Below are 16,174 nucleotides of genomic sequence, written 5' to 3' on the forward strand. Positions count from 1 at the left end.
GTTGCTAGTGCTGTTAAGTTTTGTGTAAGAGGGGAGAACATCTAGACTTTTTATATCACGAAATACAGTTATGTAGTTGATGCTAACCAGAGCCATTTCTTTGCTTAGCTAGAGATATAACAGGCATCCTTGTCAATGTGTCTTTTTTGTGTGGTAGAGGATGTATTTCTCATAGTATTGAAATCTTGTCTCTTTCTTGATTCTTACATTGTCTCCTTTGTTTTCTGTTTGAAGACAGGTACACAACCTTTTAATCGTGCAATGCTCTTTAATGTTGGCTTCAAAGAGGCTATGAAGGATGCTGTCTGGGACTGCATAATATTTCATGATGTGGATCACTTGCCTGAAAATGACCGGAATTACTATGGATGTGGAGAAATGCCACGCCATTTTGCAGCAAAGCTGGACAAATACATGTACATGTAAGTAATTAGCTTTATTCGTGTTGTTTTAAAGACCCAGAAACATACTTAAAGTGTGTATGAATTTTGTGACAGTATATACAGTAAGTGTAACTGTTAAAACAGCCTCCTACCATGCTATTTACATAAATTAATATCTAGTTAATAAAAGGAAGATTTAAGTTTAGTGTCCACATTTGATATGTTGCTAATGTGAAGATTTGGTTTATAATTTTCAGTGTTGAAGTTGTTTCAGTGAGGCTGATCTTTAAAAAAAAAAAAGCTATGTGGGTCAAGGAGGAAAAACTTAACTTATTACAAATCTTTTCTGGCTACATAAGCCTTTGCAGTGACTGTTAACAAAGATAAGCAGATAATGTGCAACAAAATACAACAGGAAAAACATCTGTCTTTTCTCATAAATGTACAGTTTATTTCTGCTTTGTCCTGCTTTTTTAACAGACTATTTTCTTACTGCTAGACCATTTCGTACCTTGTATTCCGTGCCTAGTGACATTTGATGAATGCAGTGGGTCCTGCAGTTTCGTTACCTGCTTTCCTTCTGCCATTTTACATTAACAATGTTTCATTTCCTTTTTAACACTCTGCTATCTCATGACACTCTTTCAGTCACTTCACATAAAGCAGCAGCTTATTGCTTGCTGCATGTATGTATTTGCCATTCTGAAATTTTATTTGTGAAGTTGATCAACTTGGCAACCTTATCAACCTGACAGATAAAAGCAATGCATTGAAAACATGACTCTGTGTTTGGACTTCAGTTTTTCAGCCAATTAGCAGTCGAACCTTTAAAGATTTTATGTGTATTTAAAAATATATAAATAAAAACATATAAATATAAAAGAGATTTTAATCTATATTTGTATGTATTCATAAAATACTTTCTGTGTTTACATACACATTTATAAAATTTATAAAATGTCTAAACACAGATAAATATTTACAAAATATGTTTATGAAATTACATTTATTTTTATACTGTATAAATATGTATTTATGTCTACACATGTATCTGTATGTATATATACATTATAAGTGTATGTGCACCACACATACATACATATGAATAAAAACCTGAAACAATTCCATTAACTGTCATACCCCCGTTGTTATTTTTTGGTTGGTGGGTTGGTTTGGGGTTGGTGGCGGGTTTTGGTTGGTTGGGGGGTGGGGCAGGTGTTTGGTTTTTCAGGGTTTGGGGTTTTTTTCACTTTTGCAACACCTGTTATTTCAGTTAAATGTTGAAAGGGATATATAGTAACAACCTTCCCCAAAAGCTGTTAAGATTTTGGTTGAATCCTGTGTTTCCACAGAGATCAGAAATTACATGACTGTATTTCTTTTTCTTTCCCCTTGCATTCTGGAGTTATTTGTCCTTCAGTGTGGCAATTGTGTCCTAAGCAATGGTAAATCTTTTTGTAGATAGTCGTAACTCCTTGAAGGTTCCAGATTTGGAAGTGTCTTCTGAGAAATATGTTCGATTACTTGTATTTGATGAAATTGTGTGCTGTTTCTGAAAGAGGAACACGCTTTATTGTAGCAGCTTCTGGGTTAAGGATGCAAGTCAATATTGGTGGAAGTAAATATAGATAGCTTTTTTTTTTTTTTTAGATTGCCAAAGTGTTTTGAGAACTGGAAATCACATTGCCTGGGCCTTAGTATGTTATGTTATATAGCTATAGTGGCTGTTTGTGTTGGCCAACTGCTTATTACTTAATCTGTGTTAGTAATCACTCTATGCTTACTGACAAAAAAGCATATAGATTCTTTTGATTCAAAAGTTTAGCTTCTAAGAACTGGAAAAATGTTTTTTAAATAAGTATGTATTCCACTGTGGTTGAATATGTACTGTTAAACTGTTCCTCTCAGGTTTTAACGGTTCTGTAGAATATAGTTATGAATTAAAATTACTGAATTGATGCATTACTGATTTGTCATTTTTTCAGTTGATTAAAGAGAGTTTTTTTTTCAGTTGAATAGTGTCTAAATACGGTAGTTTGAGGGCTTCACTTAACACTTCAGCTATGGGTGTAAATCAGCCATCTGAAATACGTGATAGAGTTTTGTTTTATGTGGTGATACTAATTTGAGCTACAGTTTAAGAGTACCTTTTATGCAAACCAGTCTCTACTGCAAGCACTTTGTTCAATTGAATGTTACTTATGCCAGTGATCTGTGAACCAGTTTCCTTAGTGAATACATTCAGTATCTGTTCATGTCCTTAGTTTGGAGTTGTTATTTTTTGGAAAGGTATTGTTCAAAGAGGGGGCTACCTATCTAAGTTCAGCTAATGATACAGAATTTGTCTTTTGTTTTCAGTCTTCCATACAATGAGTTCTTCGGTGGTGTAAGTGGCCTGACAGTGGAACAATTCACGAAGATCAATGGGTTTCCAAATGCCTTTTGGGGATGGGGTGGAGAGGATGATGATCTTTGGAACAGGTGAGTGTTCAGTGCTTATATATTTCTCATTGTTCTGTGGTATCCACCCTTTGAGAGCAATTAGGTGCTTTTTCTGTCAGTTGTTACATATACATTTTTGAATTTATTTTAAATGAACAAATTCTAACATTTCTAAAGAGTTCACTTTAGAAATATTAGAACATACCATCTGAAGGGATAAGTATGATGTTCCTTTTTCTGGGCCTGGGGACAGTTGACAGGCTTTTAAGAGATAGGTCTTGTAACAAATAACTGATATAACAGCAGATAACAGCATTAAGCGTATTTAGTCTCATTACTTCTAGTTTTATGTGTGTTGCTTTTTGATTTTACTTTACATCTCTTGCTGCTAGCATTATGGAATACATTCCCACAGACACGTAGAGTAAGCATGAATTTAAGTATCTTTCACATCTTAGGAGGAGTGTTTGAGAGAGGGGTAAATTTGTGACTGTATTGATAGTCACGAATTGGACAATGGACAACAATGCTTACTGTGTTACTAACTGCTCATGGTAAACAAGTGTGTCTGCATGAGTTTATAGAGAGATATATTTTAAAGGAAGAGTTTGTATTTTTTCTTTTTCCTTACTATTTTCATATTTTATGCTGCTTTGCTTTAAGAACAAAACAGGAAATACTAAATATGAAATTATTATTTCACACTTTCTTGGTTTTGCCAGGTATTTTTAGTTGTTGGGTTAGGAGTGGTTTGGGTTTTTTAGGGAGAGAATGTCAGTGAACACAAAGACTTAGCTTTAAAAGATTTGATGTGTATTTTTCACTTTTTCTATAAGATGTAAAAACATCTTTTTAATACTCTTGGTACAAATCTGTATGTATTCTTCAGGGTTCACTATGCTGGATACAATGTAACAAGACCAGAGGGAGATCTAGGGAAGTACAAATCCATTCCTCATCATCACCGAGGTGAAGTCCAGTTTTTAGGACGGTAAGAAAAACAGAAATGTTCAAATACTAGAGCTAAAGATATAAAAATTTTTTCTTACACATCTTCCACACATACAATTAATCAGTCAGTGCTTATCAGTGTTATTCCCTCTCTTGTGCTAGACTTTGTATTTTCTTGAACACATTGTGTTTGGTGTTCACATATTTCCTATTTAACCATGAGAGAGACTGCGTTTGTGTGTCAGAAGATATTATCATCATAAACTTTGATGCAGAACATTATTGTTCCCTAATAGTTTGGGCATTAGTGCTGGCAGGGCTCCATTGGTTGATTAATTAGGATATTCTGCAAAAGGAAGCAGTACAGCTAGGAGAAATGACTCCTGCATGAAAATAGACTTTAAAACTCCTAAAGGAGTTTCTTCCATCATGTTTCATTCTTTTCTGAGATACAGGTCTTCTCATTTCCTGCTTACATTGACAGGAACTTTTCTTTTGAGGTTTGTTTCTTTTGCTACAAGGTTGCAAAACACTTTAACTCATCATGGTTTTGGCTGTCCTAGACTGGAATAGCAACCAGAATGCAGCAGATGAGCTACACCTAAAAACTGGAATGTGAAATGCAAAATAAAGGGTTTTATTGTATGTGCGTTCAGATAATTAGAAATATTGGTCAATTCTGTTACCAATGGGTCTCTTTCTGGGAACATCTTTATGTGAACATAAAATTTGAATATATTAAAAAGCATAAAGTGTCTTGCTTTTAAAGTTTAGGTAGGTAATTTGGTAATTTCAAAGGGCTGAGAGGTAGTTTCAGAATTTAAAGTATATTTCAAAATGAAATGACTGTTACAGTATCATGTCTAACATCAACTGAATTGTTTCTTGCAAATCTTTTTCACATTTTCTTCTTCCAACTCCCTCTGCAGATATAAACTTCTGAGGTATTCCAGAGAACGTCAGTATATTGATGGGTTGAACAATTTAATATATACTCCGAAAATACTTGTCAGTAGATTGTATAAAAATATAACTGTTAATCTCATACCAGAACTTGCTCCTGTTAAAGACTATTGATGGAAGTGGAATGACAAGCTACCCTACCAGAATAAACTAACACTGGAAGATACTAATAGACACTGCAAAACAAAACAAAACCAAACCAACAGCAGCTTAGAATTAGAGATCTTTGACCATTTGATGATGCATATTTGGGATGAGAAGTAACGTGATTGTCTGTACCATGCATTTTGTTCTGAAAGAAAAGCCAGCAGCTACCACTCAGATGTTTACAGCATGAGACTACTGTTCAAGCCTTCATTCATCATATTCCCTATCTTAACCACTCCACTAATTAAACTGCAGAAAACAGACTTGTAGCTTCTCTGGAAGTAGGGACAGAGGCCTCTTCTTCCAGGAATATTTTATACTAAACCACCTCCTCCCCTCGTATTTAAATGAATGCTTTTGTTTCTTTTTAAAATGCGTTTTGTAAATATGTGATGTAAATTAATGTGTGTACATTGCTTTTAAATTGCTCAATATTTTATGCTTCAGTGTGTATTTGAGTGTCTTCTTGTTTGAATTCTATAGGAATGTTTTTATTAGCATGAAAGAACAAGTGTAAAATGTAAGTATGCTTAAAAAAAGGTTATACCTTATGTGAAATGAAGGAAACATTAATTGTTGGCCAGCTATGACTGTAAACTGTTATACTAGTTTTGAGCTCTAGGCCTCCTGCATATCTATATAGAAAAATCAGTTTCATATATGAACTTGCTAGAAAGAAAGCTTTTAATTTTATTTATTGCCAACAAAATTGTATGATACCCTGCCTGCCATCTAAATCCTATTTATATGCATATTGCATGTGTATTACGGAGAATCTTGCGGTTGTTGCGTATTATAATCTACAGGAACTCTTAACTATTTCCACGTGTGCCACTAGTGTCAATGTCAGGGATTTTAATGCCTAAAACAATGTGTCTGGGTGCATACAGTATTTTGGTATTGTTCTTTTTTTTAAAAATCCTAGTAAACAGCACTTTTATTCCTCCGAAATCAGAAGAGCCAAAAATGTGTCTTCACTGGAAGAATATTAAAGTTAGATTTTTAAGAAAATAATAAAACATAGTTCTAATAGTTCTAATGCTTGCAGTGTGGGATTTTCAGAACCACGGTGTTGGTCAAACTATTCTGCTGCTGCTGCTGCTGATGGCATAAGCGGATCTGAAAGCAGGCCAATCCCAAGTGCTTTTTAAAATTCCACACATAATATATTAATCAATATAGCAATTTAAGGGCCTATTCTGGTAGAGTGCTGAGTGCTTCTATGATGCATTAAGTATCCTCAAGTCGATGACTTCCAATGAGATTGAGGTTGCGCAGTCCCACTAAGGATTGGTCCTGTCTGTTTCTCTATTTTTGTGGTGTTATACGTATGAGTAACTAGCCCCTTTCCTTGGCTTACAATGAAAAACATATCTTCTTATTTTCCGTTTGCTTGTAATGTTATGCTACCTAAAAGTACCCCGCTGCTAAGCATTATTATCTTTCCTAATATTTTTTTACATCCCTTGTTAATAGTAAGGAAAAGGACCGAATCATTTATTTTCTATGTTAATGCAAAGATATTGACCAAGATCTACTAAACTGTTTTGTTTGTCACAGTTACTCAACTCTTTAGGAACCAAAGACTGACGTCTGCTCCCATGAAGAATGGAAAGCAGTATATAATGAGGATTGTTTATCCATAGAGTGTTCTGTAAGAGTGTTGACAAAGAATACTAACTTTAACTCATTACTGTGTGTTGGTTTCCTGAATTGCTGCCACAGATGGTGTGGTGCTTTGTATATTTGAGTTTGTTTGCCATAAACACCTTTTATTTCTTTGACATCCCAGCAGCAAGTTTTGCCCTTAGCTGTTCTTCAGTAAAGTTACAAGTTTAGTTGTAGGCATCCCAAATATTTAGTAGAAATATAATGATTTAAGTAGTTGAGAACAATTGTAAGGCATATTTTAAACTGTTTTGGAATTACCTTAAAATCTACCAGTTAATCTAATGTGCTTTAGGAATGATGTAATGCAATGAAAATAACAAAAGTGAGCATAAAGTGAACCAAACATCCTTCAAAAGCATGCTTAAGTGGTTTGATCACCTCCTGATATATTTTTCTATAACTGAGTGTATGGAATATTCTGAAGCATATGGATGAAGGGGAGATAATTAATACACTGTATGAACAATTATATCTTCAAAATAAAATTAGTCTTATTTCATAACAGGCTAATACAATTCTTTAAGAACTGATGAATAAATTCTTAAATCCCTGATGGAATTTTTAAGTGATTTCTGGTTTCCAGTGCAAGTTCACCTACAATTTAACACCTATGATTATGAAACATCCTTTGGTACTGTAGGTCTGTACTGTTTTCTGAAGCATGCTTTTGTGCACAGGCATTCTGTAAAACTAATGTGCAATTTAAAAAAATTCTAACTCATATGTGTATATATATACATATATACATACTATATTACATATATGCTGTGGCTGAACTAATATAACTTTACAGCTCTAAGTTGATTAATCATGTATGCTCTTAGAAAAATGTGATTTAGACCAATATGTGAATGGATTATGACATACAGCTGAGTTCTTAAAAAGTTTACATTTTGGTGCCCCAAAGATATGGGTATTAAATTATGAATTGTTAATCAACACTCCTCTCTAAATACCTTTTATCACTTTGTTGGGAAGTTTTAAAAGTTGCCATCTTAAATTACATCAAAACAGTGTTTGTATACTACCTGCTTGAACTCAGTACTATTCTGTAGTGAATTTTAACATAGACAGTGCCTTCAAACAAAATAAATGCGATGCAGAAATAAGAGTTGTGCACATTCCTTTTGATATTTTCATGATTCTTGTAAAATGTAGAGAGAAGCCAATTGGCTTTTGCATTGCTGACCAGGCAAATTAAGGACGTCGTCTCTTCAAGGAGTGAACATGGAGGGAGAAGAAAGAGGGAGTATTTTACAAGATTCTGAAGGTCTTGCAAATTAACAAGTGAAAACATTACAGAAATATTAACAGTGGAGTCTGGTTGATATGCTAAGATACTCTTAAACCCATTTGCTGTATTTCAGATTTAAGTAGGAGAATATAAAGTATAAAATCCATTTTCCATAGACAGTATATTGAAAAGCAAGGGCAAAATGTCCTTTTCCTTGGATCTTGCCAGTCTATTTTTCTATCATTATGTTTACTAATGACTATGTTGTAGTGGGTTACTAATGAGCCAGTTATTTAAAAATATTAAAAGGATCCATTGCGTATCAGCAAGAGGAAGTGTACTTAATATTATTTTATTTGTAGAGGTATGTAAGATAGGCTTAATGAAAAATGCACTGAAACAAATGCTGGGAATTTCCTGTGTACTATCATAGTTTTGATTTCTGTTGTTCATGAAAATGTTTGTACTTTTTTATCATTGTCTTTTATGAAATACAATGTTCTAAAGATTGCGTTGGTTTGTTTATTCTGAGGTTCTGTGGAGAATGTATCTTCTTCGTGTTTTGTTTATAGACAAAGTGCTTATTTTGCTAGTGCTCAGTTCCTCGAAGTGACAGCTAAAGGAGGGGACACCTGGCCAGCAAGTGTACTTCAGGTTAGGCTGTGATGCGATCGACCCTTGGGCTAACAAATCGTTTTACCTTTCAACTTTTGTTTTTAGTAGTCTAAATGACTCAACATTTTTACATACTTTTCCAAGATAGGGTTTCTATTCTGTTAAATCTCCTAATGGCTCTTCTCTATACTTTTTTCTTTTTAGGAGTAATCTTCCTTATATAGGGATTACAAGACCGGGAAATAGAAGGATTCATCCATATTTCTCCAGTCATTAAATAGGGAGCTGGTTTTCTCAGGAATCAATCATCAGTTATCCTTCTTATTTTTCTTTGTATCTTACAACTATAAAAGTCTCTGATGGTTAGAGGTATGGAGGTAATTTTTGGGAGTACTTCAACTGTGGGTACAAAGGTTTTTGCAGAATTTTATAAAAATACATGAATAAACTTCTTCAAGTATATTTTGATGGATGTACTTTTCTGCAACACTGGATATGGACTCTCCTTGAAAGTGTGACCAGTTGTAATATATTGGAAAGCAGGAAAGAAGGAATTTTAAGTATGTGTAGCATCCTTAACTGCTATTCTACCTTGCTGTCACAGTTAAACTGCTTTTGCTTCTATATCTTAAAAATCAGAATTGGGAGGTGGGTTTATCTGATGATTATGTGGGGCCTTGGGTAGTAGTCATGTGTGACTTCATATATTGTGGGCTTCAGTAATAAAGTAGATGATGGTAGGTGGTGGATCGCCTTTCTTGTGTGCTTACTCTTCACGAGACACCTTTCAGATGTGTGTCATTCGCTTCCTTTGCAAGACGGAATGTAGTTTAACTTCATGGACAAATTTGGTTTATTCTCAGAATTCCAGTAATGGCATTTCAATGCATTTTTTTCTAAGCTTAATGTGTTTTTTCAAACCCTAACTTTTATTCAGAAGAGCAATATTTACAGAATACAGAAATACAGAGTACTTTTATTTCAGAAGAGTATTTGAAAACAAAGCCAATACACATTCTTCTTAAAGTTAACAAAGTGAATGAACAACTTCACTGTTAGTGATTTACTATGAAATCTAAAGCTGTTGATACAGTCAGAACCTAAGTGCTTATCATTTCTGGAAATTTTAATTTACACGTCTACATTTTCATGGTTAATGTCAGCTTCTATTCCACTGGCTCACTAACTACTGCTGTAGTTGAGTAAGAAAAGGGACTGAGGAAAACAGCAATGGAGTAGTGTCGATAACCAGCGTCATTAGCTGTGAACACCACCTGGAAAAAGAAAAAACAAATACAAGACAAATAAGCGATCTCTAGATACAAGCCTAAATGGATCCATTGTGATAATTTTACCTAACCTGTTTAAATTAACAGAATTAAACCTAGTACTACAGTAACTATCATCACGCCAAAATATGAAGCAGTGAGTTTCTTTAATCGTACTTAATAGGCAAGGACTGCTTTAGTCCTTTGGCCACAATGTGATAATGACCTTATGTATGAATCATTTACAACAGCCCTTTAAACATCTTCCCCATCAGCTCATGTCCTGTCCTTTGATTTTTCCCTCTACGTAGTAGGTTATTTTGTGTTGTGAGATGATATATGTCCACTTTTTAAAAAAGACACAGTTTAATAACACTGTGATGCATAGCTTGTGCTCCTTTCAACATTAATAAAAATGATACATATGAAACAACCAGTGAACTGAGCAAAACATGATCCCTACTGAGGCTTATTTTTAAGAAAGGAGGCTCCTGCACTCTGGATTAAATTCATTTCTAGTCTGGAATATAGATTTAAACAGTATCTTGATGTATAATCAATTTACTTGCATGCTGTAAATCTCTCATCTTACCTCTTTTATTTCCATTATCACAGAAGGCAAGACTATCCAGCATTAACCTTTCTTATTGTCTAGAATAAGGATGTAATCTCTCATCCATTTCAGAGAGGCAGAAACAAAATATAACCCAGTGTGTCTGCCACCTTTTCTCCAAGGAGATGACGAGTGGCTGTTTTGAGCAGCAGTTGCAAACTGTACAGGTGGTGGTGCTCACTGATCTGTCACAGTCCAGGAAACAACTAATACAGGACTGATGCTTCTACCAGAAGGTCATAGGGAAGGGCTGATGCTGTGGAGGGGAAGGGGACAAGCCTTGAAGAGTCCCAAACCCTGCAGCTGGCCTCACTTGGTACCTGATTTGGACCACCTTCACCTAACGAGGTTATCCCACACAAACTAAAAAGGACTATTACACTTTTTTCTATTGTAAACTGAGGATCCAAGCATCCAGAACACAGTTCATACTTCCATTATATTTAAAAATCTAAATTACAATCTTTGCAGCTGTACAAATACTGGATCCAAAGGGTAGAAAAATCCCTTTCCCAGCAGACTTAACAGAGTACACCTGTTTTTCTCCTTCAGGTGTCTGGGAATAATCACAGGCTCAAGTAGAGGTAGAAGGATGGAAAACTTTGTAAGAAATGCATCTGAGAGCTTATTGAGAGTTACAGAGAAGCTAGTAACTAGGTTCTCTCATGAGTATGTTGTTAGAAAGCTTTGAGACTAGATTTAAAGTGTTAATGCAAATATATTTTAAAGTGAAAAGAAAGTTCAATATGTACAGTTAGTAATTGAAGCCTAGACATATAAAGTATCTTTATTCTTTGCAACTAAAGTACAGGAGAAAAGGAATACTCACATCAGCATGGTGATGGAAGGGATTCAAGCCCAGTTTCTTCCAGTAAGAGGCTGTGTCAAGCTCAATCTTGTATTTCCCTGTTGCAAATTGTTCTTTAGTTGTGATCTCATGGAGCTCTCCGTTGTCATTGGTTTGTCTGTGTGACGGCAGAAGAATGCACTTTTATATTTTGGTTAAAAGCCCCAGAAAATTTTAGTTCTTTAGCTATTGAACTTGAGTGATGTTGTGTAGCTTAAGTAATATAATGAATACTTCTACTGATCTGGAATGGCTTACGTCCATCTGTATTATGGATGCTTCAGAGCTTGTCTTGGCATTTGCTACTTCCACGATCACCACAGCAGATGGCTGCCTGCCATGTCACTGCTCTGCATGGTTTGGGGGTGAGCCAAAAGCTGGCATTATTGTTCCTAGACTCTTGGCAGAGTCTTGGAGTTAATTAAATGAACCCACTCAGAGGGAAAACCACCACTGCTGTAAGCAATGTGGAAGCTCTATGATGCACTTACTGCACAAATAAGTAGGGTCAACTCTCGATTTTTCCATAGTTTTCTTTCTTATTTAAATGTATTGAGTTTTTTTATCAGTATGAACATTTTTTAAAGTTGGCTATTTGAAATTTGAGATCTGCTATTTGGAATGACTGTAGGTCAACCAACAATGTAGCCTTGTGGAATTCCCTGTTGTCTGTATTGATCAGTTGGTTTTTCATCCTCAACAAACAGATGGTTTTGTTTGATTTGAAGATGCTATCAGGGCTATCCAAGGCCATAGTACTGGCTTGAAACTATACACCTTTGAACACCAACCGATCTAGGGCTTGAGAACCAGTATTGGATGCTGTCTCTCAAACATGTCTCTTGGTTGAAACTTATTTCTGTGAAGTTATATAATACTAGCTTGTTGATTGGGTAGGGTATCCACAAATAACAGTGCTGCTAGTGCCTGATTTTAGTAGTCACAAACCACTGTTTTGTGTTCTAGCTGACAAAACATTTTCTGAACATATTTTATTCAAATTGCATGCAGAGAAAAATAAAGAATTGGATGGTTTTTATGTCATTGTCCCGTGCATTACTTAAGATTTGTGCTTTAATATAACTTGTAACTATGAAGTTGTAGAACACCATTTGTGTCTTACAAGATGCTCTGTAGCCAGTTACAGATTTTTTTTAATCCGTTCAAATGTCTGTCTTTTTTCTTTGTTGTAGATTGATTGTGGTTAGATAACAGCTCATTTCTCTAATAATCTTTGTCAGCTGAATCCAAACATATCTTTAACCGAGAAGAATTATTTCAGAATCTCTTGTTAACATCCAGTTATTTACAAATTAACAAGGCTGGAGAGGTTCATTTATTATTATCACAACTTCCTCTTCATCTCCTCATCTTAAGGTTACTTTGTTCTTTGTTTCAAATGTCATGTTTTTAAGGCTTCAGTCAACATCCAGCTGTTCAGCAGACTATATAAAGCCTCTAACCTCAGATTTGAAGACAAGTAAACACCCTCTTAATGGAAATTTTCATGCATTTCCAGTGACAGTATGTGTGAAGCTATCTTCTCACTTGAGGGTCAGGAGGCAATTTAAGTAGGACAACGTGATAGATTGTTCTTCCCCACCTTGTACAAATATGTGTGGCCTTCACTATAGCTATTATTTCTCAAGGACACAAATGAGAGTGCTGTTGCTTCTGCCAGCCCACTGTTCTGACACCAGAGAGCCATTTACATAGTTTCTCATGGACTTTCTAGAAAAGCATGAGTCTAGGATCCCACTATTGACATTCCTGCACTATGTCACCTTTAGACCTTATGAACTTTATCACACTTTTTTATGTAGAATAGACTGTTAACAAACCTGGAAAGATCTCAGGTGAGACTTTGCAACTATCTTACGGACATAAGTGTGGAAGTGGGATGTTGCTTGTTGAGTAAAGAATGTGCATTCTGTGTACACCCTAAGAATTTTTTCAATTTAATTTCAGATTACACTTTAAGTAAAAATTGCTTTTGAGTTTTTAAAGTGTTAATATATACTAAAATTGAGGGCAATTTCAAAAAAGTAATCTATATTTGAAATTCTACAACTATATTTTTTTAACAGACATGGCAATGCTTAAATATCTGGGAGATTCTTTTTCTTATTTTAGATGCAATTGCTTCTCTGGGGGAAGGAGGCGAGAAAGTTTTATCCACAAATTTTCTGTTTGCCTGATTCCTTTTTCTTGAACCAAAGAAGGCTATCAAATATAATGTGGTACATGTTCAAAACAGTTCTGTGGTTTTTCTTTAAAGCTGTGGTGCTGTATGAAAGAAAAATCCGTTTAGAAAGAAGGAAAATATCCAATAAAGGTAGGATTCTCAACCAGAGTCTTAGTTTCAAACAAACTAAAAGAGTCTGCCCAATTCTTCTGGTAACAATGCAGCAGTTCATTGCTGGGTACTAAAAAGTAATATAATCCTTTCTAATGAAATTGAGGAGAAGCGATGATTGAATTAAAGGGTAGTTTAAAATACTTTCTTGTGCTCACAGTAATTATAAAGCATTATAAAACCATTTTGGTAGCTGAAACTGTAGTACAGTTAAAAGACAATCTGACGCAAATTCATTCAGTAATATGTTATCTTTCCTGAGCAAAAAAGATATGTTAAGAGAACATGAAATAGGCTTTTCAACTATTTGGCTTCTTCCCATTGCCTCTCCCTTCTTCACTCATTATTTTGGTATGACTTACTTTAAATTTAACAGTTCCCAAGTTCCATCTGCAGCTTCTTTATATAATTTAGCTGGAACATTTGGAGCTGGACTTCCTCGGACTGAATCCAGAATTTTTATAAAAAGAGGATGCTTGGAGTCAGCAGAGTCCTTCAGATAGGAAGAGAGAATTTTTATGTTGCAAGAAAGATAAGCGATGGTGCATAATAAAGGATAAGGAATATTATTCTTTAGCTCTACAGAATACACTATATTTTCATCAACAAGATCACTGTGTACTGCAGAAACGTAGCCTGAATCTTTCTGGGGGCTGGATATGGCAGAACCGGGGAAGGTGTTGGGAGGAGTGTAGCCATGTGTACTGGGGAGACACTGTGACTGTTTGCAAGAACATGTTTCTGTTTTCTCTTTGGCATGGCTTAGCTACACATCATCTCCAGCATGAAGTTGTAACTAAATTGTGATCTCAACAGGAAATAAATCATCAAAGGTAGTAGGTATGTTTAAAAATCTGGCAACTCTTCCTCTGTATTTTGGAGTAGCAATCAGCACAACTTTCTGGATTTGAGAGCCTCTGATGTCTGGTTGCCATGGAGTTATCTTAATTCTGCTATAATCTTGATAGGCACCACATACAGACTCTCTCCTAATGCATGATGGATCAGATTTGTCAGCCTCTGGCAGCTATGCCAGGATAGGAGAGGAAAACCTTCTTTCAAAAATGGGATTGCTGTAGTTTTACTCCCAATATGTTCATCACAAGCAGTGGTTATGCCCTGATGTTTTACCTGTTCAAAGGTAGAGTTGAATCAGGACTTTCACCTTCCATTACCTAATTCTGTATATGAAAAGTGAGAAAACAGAGCTTTGTGAAAAGTGCTAATCAGGGGTGATCTCAAAATAGCAATCATTGATCTCCATTTAATCATTGCAAAATGAATCATGATGTAGATATTAAAAACTAAGAGCCCTCTCTGACATCCCTCCTACAGTCTGTGATGTACTGAATATACGCTGCCCTATATCAGAGCAATGCATCAGCAGGTATCTATGTCGCCTGTATGCCCTGACTCCTCAGGCTTCCCTTTCTGGAATACAGAGGCTCCTTGCGACTGTTTCTTTTGAGGGACTGGCAACGAGGGGTCTAGTGCCACTACCTATTTTTCTGGCTTTTATGCCCTGGGAGCTCAATGAAAGTCTGCTTCCTCACAAAGGTTGCTCAGGTATTCATTTTCCCGCAGATCAGAACTTGAGAGGAAGGATGGGGGGCGGGGGGGAAGGGGGAAGGGGGGCAGGTAGAAAGAGAGAGAAAAGTCTGCTCTAGGAGAATTTCAGGCTGAAGCATCTGTATCTCTAGCTTGCTTTGGAAGTGGGATCCTGGCTTTGGCTCATTTCTTTGCTTGCATCAATGAGCGTTGAGATCCCTTCTTGCTTGCATGGGATAGAGCTGTATTGGGTAGACCAGTAAGGGAGAGGACTAGAGAAGGCATTTCTCCAGCATGGATTTCACAACAGGAAATGAAAGCCCTCATGACAGGAGCTTGTTCATTGTGTTATAAGGGCTATTAATTACTTTTCAGCAGGCCCAAGGCTTTTGTGTAGTGAATATGATATTTTTTTCCTTTCTTGTTTTAAATGGTTTTTCACGTAGTTGCTGAGTCTAATGACAAGTGCTGCTTCTCTAACCATAAAGCCCTCTCACTAATCACTAGAGAACAAGAAAGAAGGACCAGAAAAAGAGCAGTAGGAGAGAAATACAGTCAATACATACTGTAAAATCAAAATAATTGCAATAAAATGGAATATTCTATTTTTTTACTTACACTAATTCAAGTATTTTTTAAAAAAAGAAAAAAATAGCTGGGACTACTTCAGTATGAAGGACCTGAATCCTGAGACACTTACCAGTGGTGCAGCTTCGCAGAAAAATGCCAGGCCAGCTAAGAAAACAAGAAATACAGAATGAAAAGCCATTTTGCCTACCACCAGGAAGTCTCAGTGTCAGCAAGTAGAAACTGGTGGGATCTGTGATTTTTATATCAAGGCCTCTAAACAGAGGCTACTTATCAGAAAACCCATTTGACTTTCAACATGCCGATTCATACTATTTACTTAGTAAACAATGAGAAAATAAGTAACCCATACAAATATGAACCTTGTCTGCAAGAATAAGTCTCTTCTATCACTGCCTGTGGAAATATTGTGAAAAATTGCCTAGCTCAACTGCAGTGATGTATTTTCTTAGAAACAATGTCCCTTCTGCTTTATTTTTCTCTTTTTTTTGTTGAGGAATAGTGATGTATAGATCTCATATGGTTGAGAGAAATACAAATTTCTTGTC

General features: G+C 35.6%; 2 protein-coding genes across 2 annotated transcripts in view; one reads left to right on the forward strand and one right to left on the reverse strand.

Moving 5' to 3' along the window:
• B4GALT6 (beta-1,4-galactosyltransferase 6) overlaps positions 1-8,302 on the forward strand; it is a 34,768-nt gene extending 26,466 nt beyond the window's left edge. Inside the window, exons 6-9 of the mRNA XM_074820310.1 lie at positions 235-422; positions 2,742-2,864; positions 3,715-3,816; positions 4,706-8,302. Coding sequence (XP_074676411.1) covers positions 235-422; positions 2,742-2,864; positions 3,715-3,816; positions 4,706-4,853 — 561 coding nt within the window. The 3' untranslated portion in view covers positions 4,854-8,302. The remainder of the gene's footprint in view (positions 1-234; positions 423-2,741; positions 2,865-3,714; positions 3,817-4,705) is intronic.
• A 1,060-nt stretch (positions 8,303-9,362) lies between these two features.
• Positions 9,363-15,867, reverse strand: LOC141921506 (transthyretin-like). The gene is made up of 4 exons (XM_074820325.1): positions 15,739-15,867; positions 13,853-13,983; positions 11,117-11,252; positions 9,363-9,680 (listed from the first exon to the last, which is right to left on the reverse strand). Exons 1-4 carry the CDS (start codon positions 15,805-15,807, stop codon positions 9,573-9,575), a joined length of 444 nt encoding a protein of 147 aa, XP_074676426.1. The 5' UTR covers positions 15,808-15,867; the 3' UTR covers positions 9,363-9,572.
• Between the last annotated feature and the right edge of the window lie 307 nt (positions 15,868-16,174).

This window comes from Strix aluco, chromosome 1, assembly GCF_031877795.1.
Source record: "Strix aluco isolate bStrAlu1 chromosome 1, bStrAlu1.hap1, whole genome shotgun sequence".
NCBI classification, from domain to species: domain Eukaryota; kingdom Metazoa; phylum Chordata; class Aves; order Strigiformes; family Strigidae; genus Strix; species Strix aluco.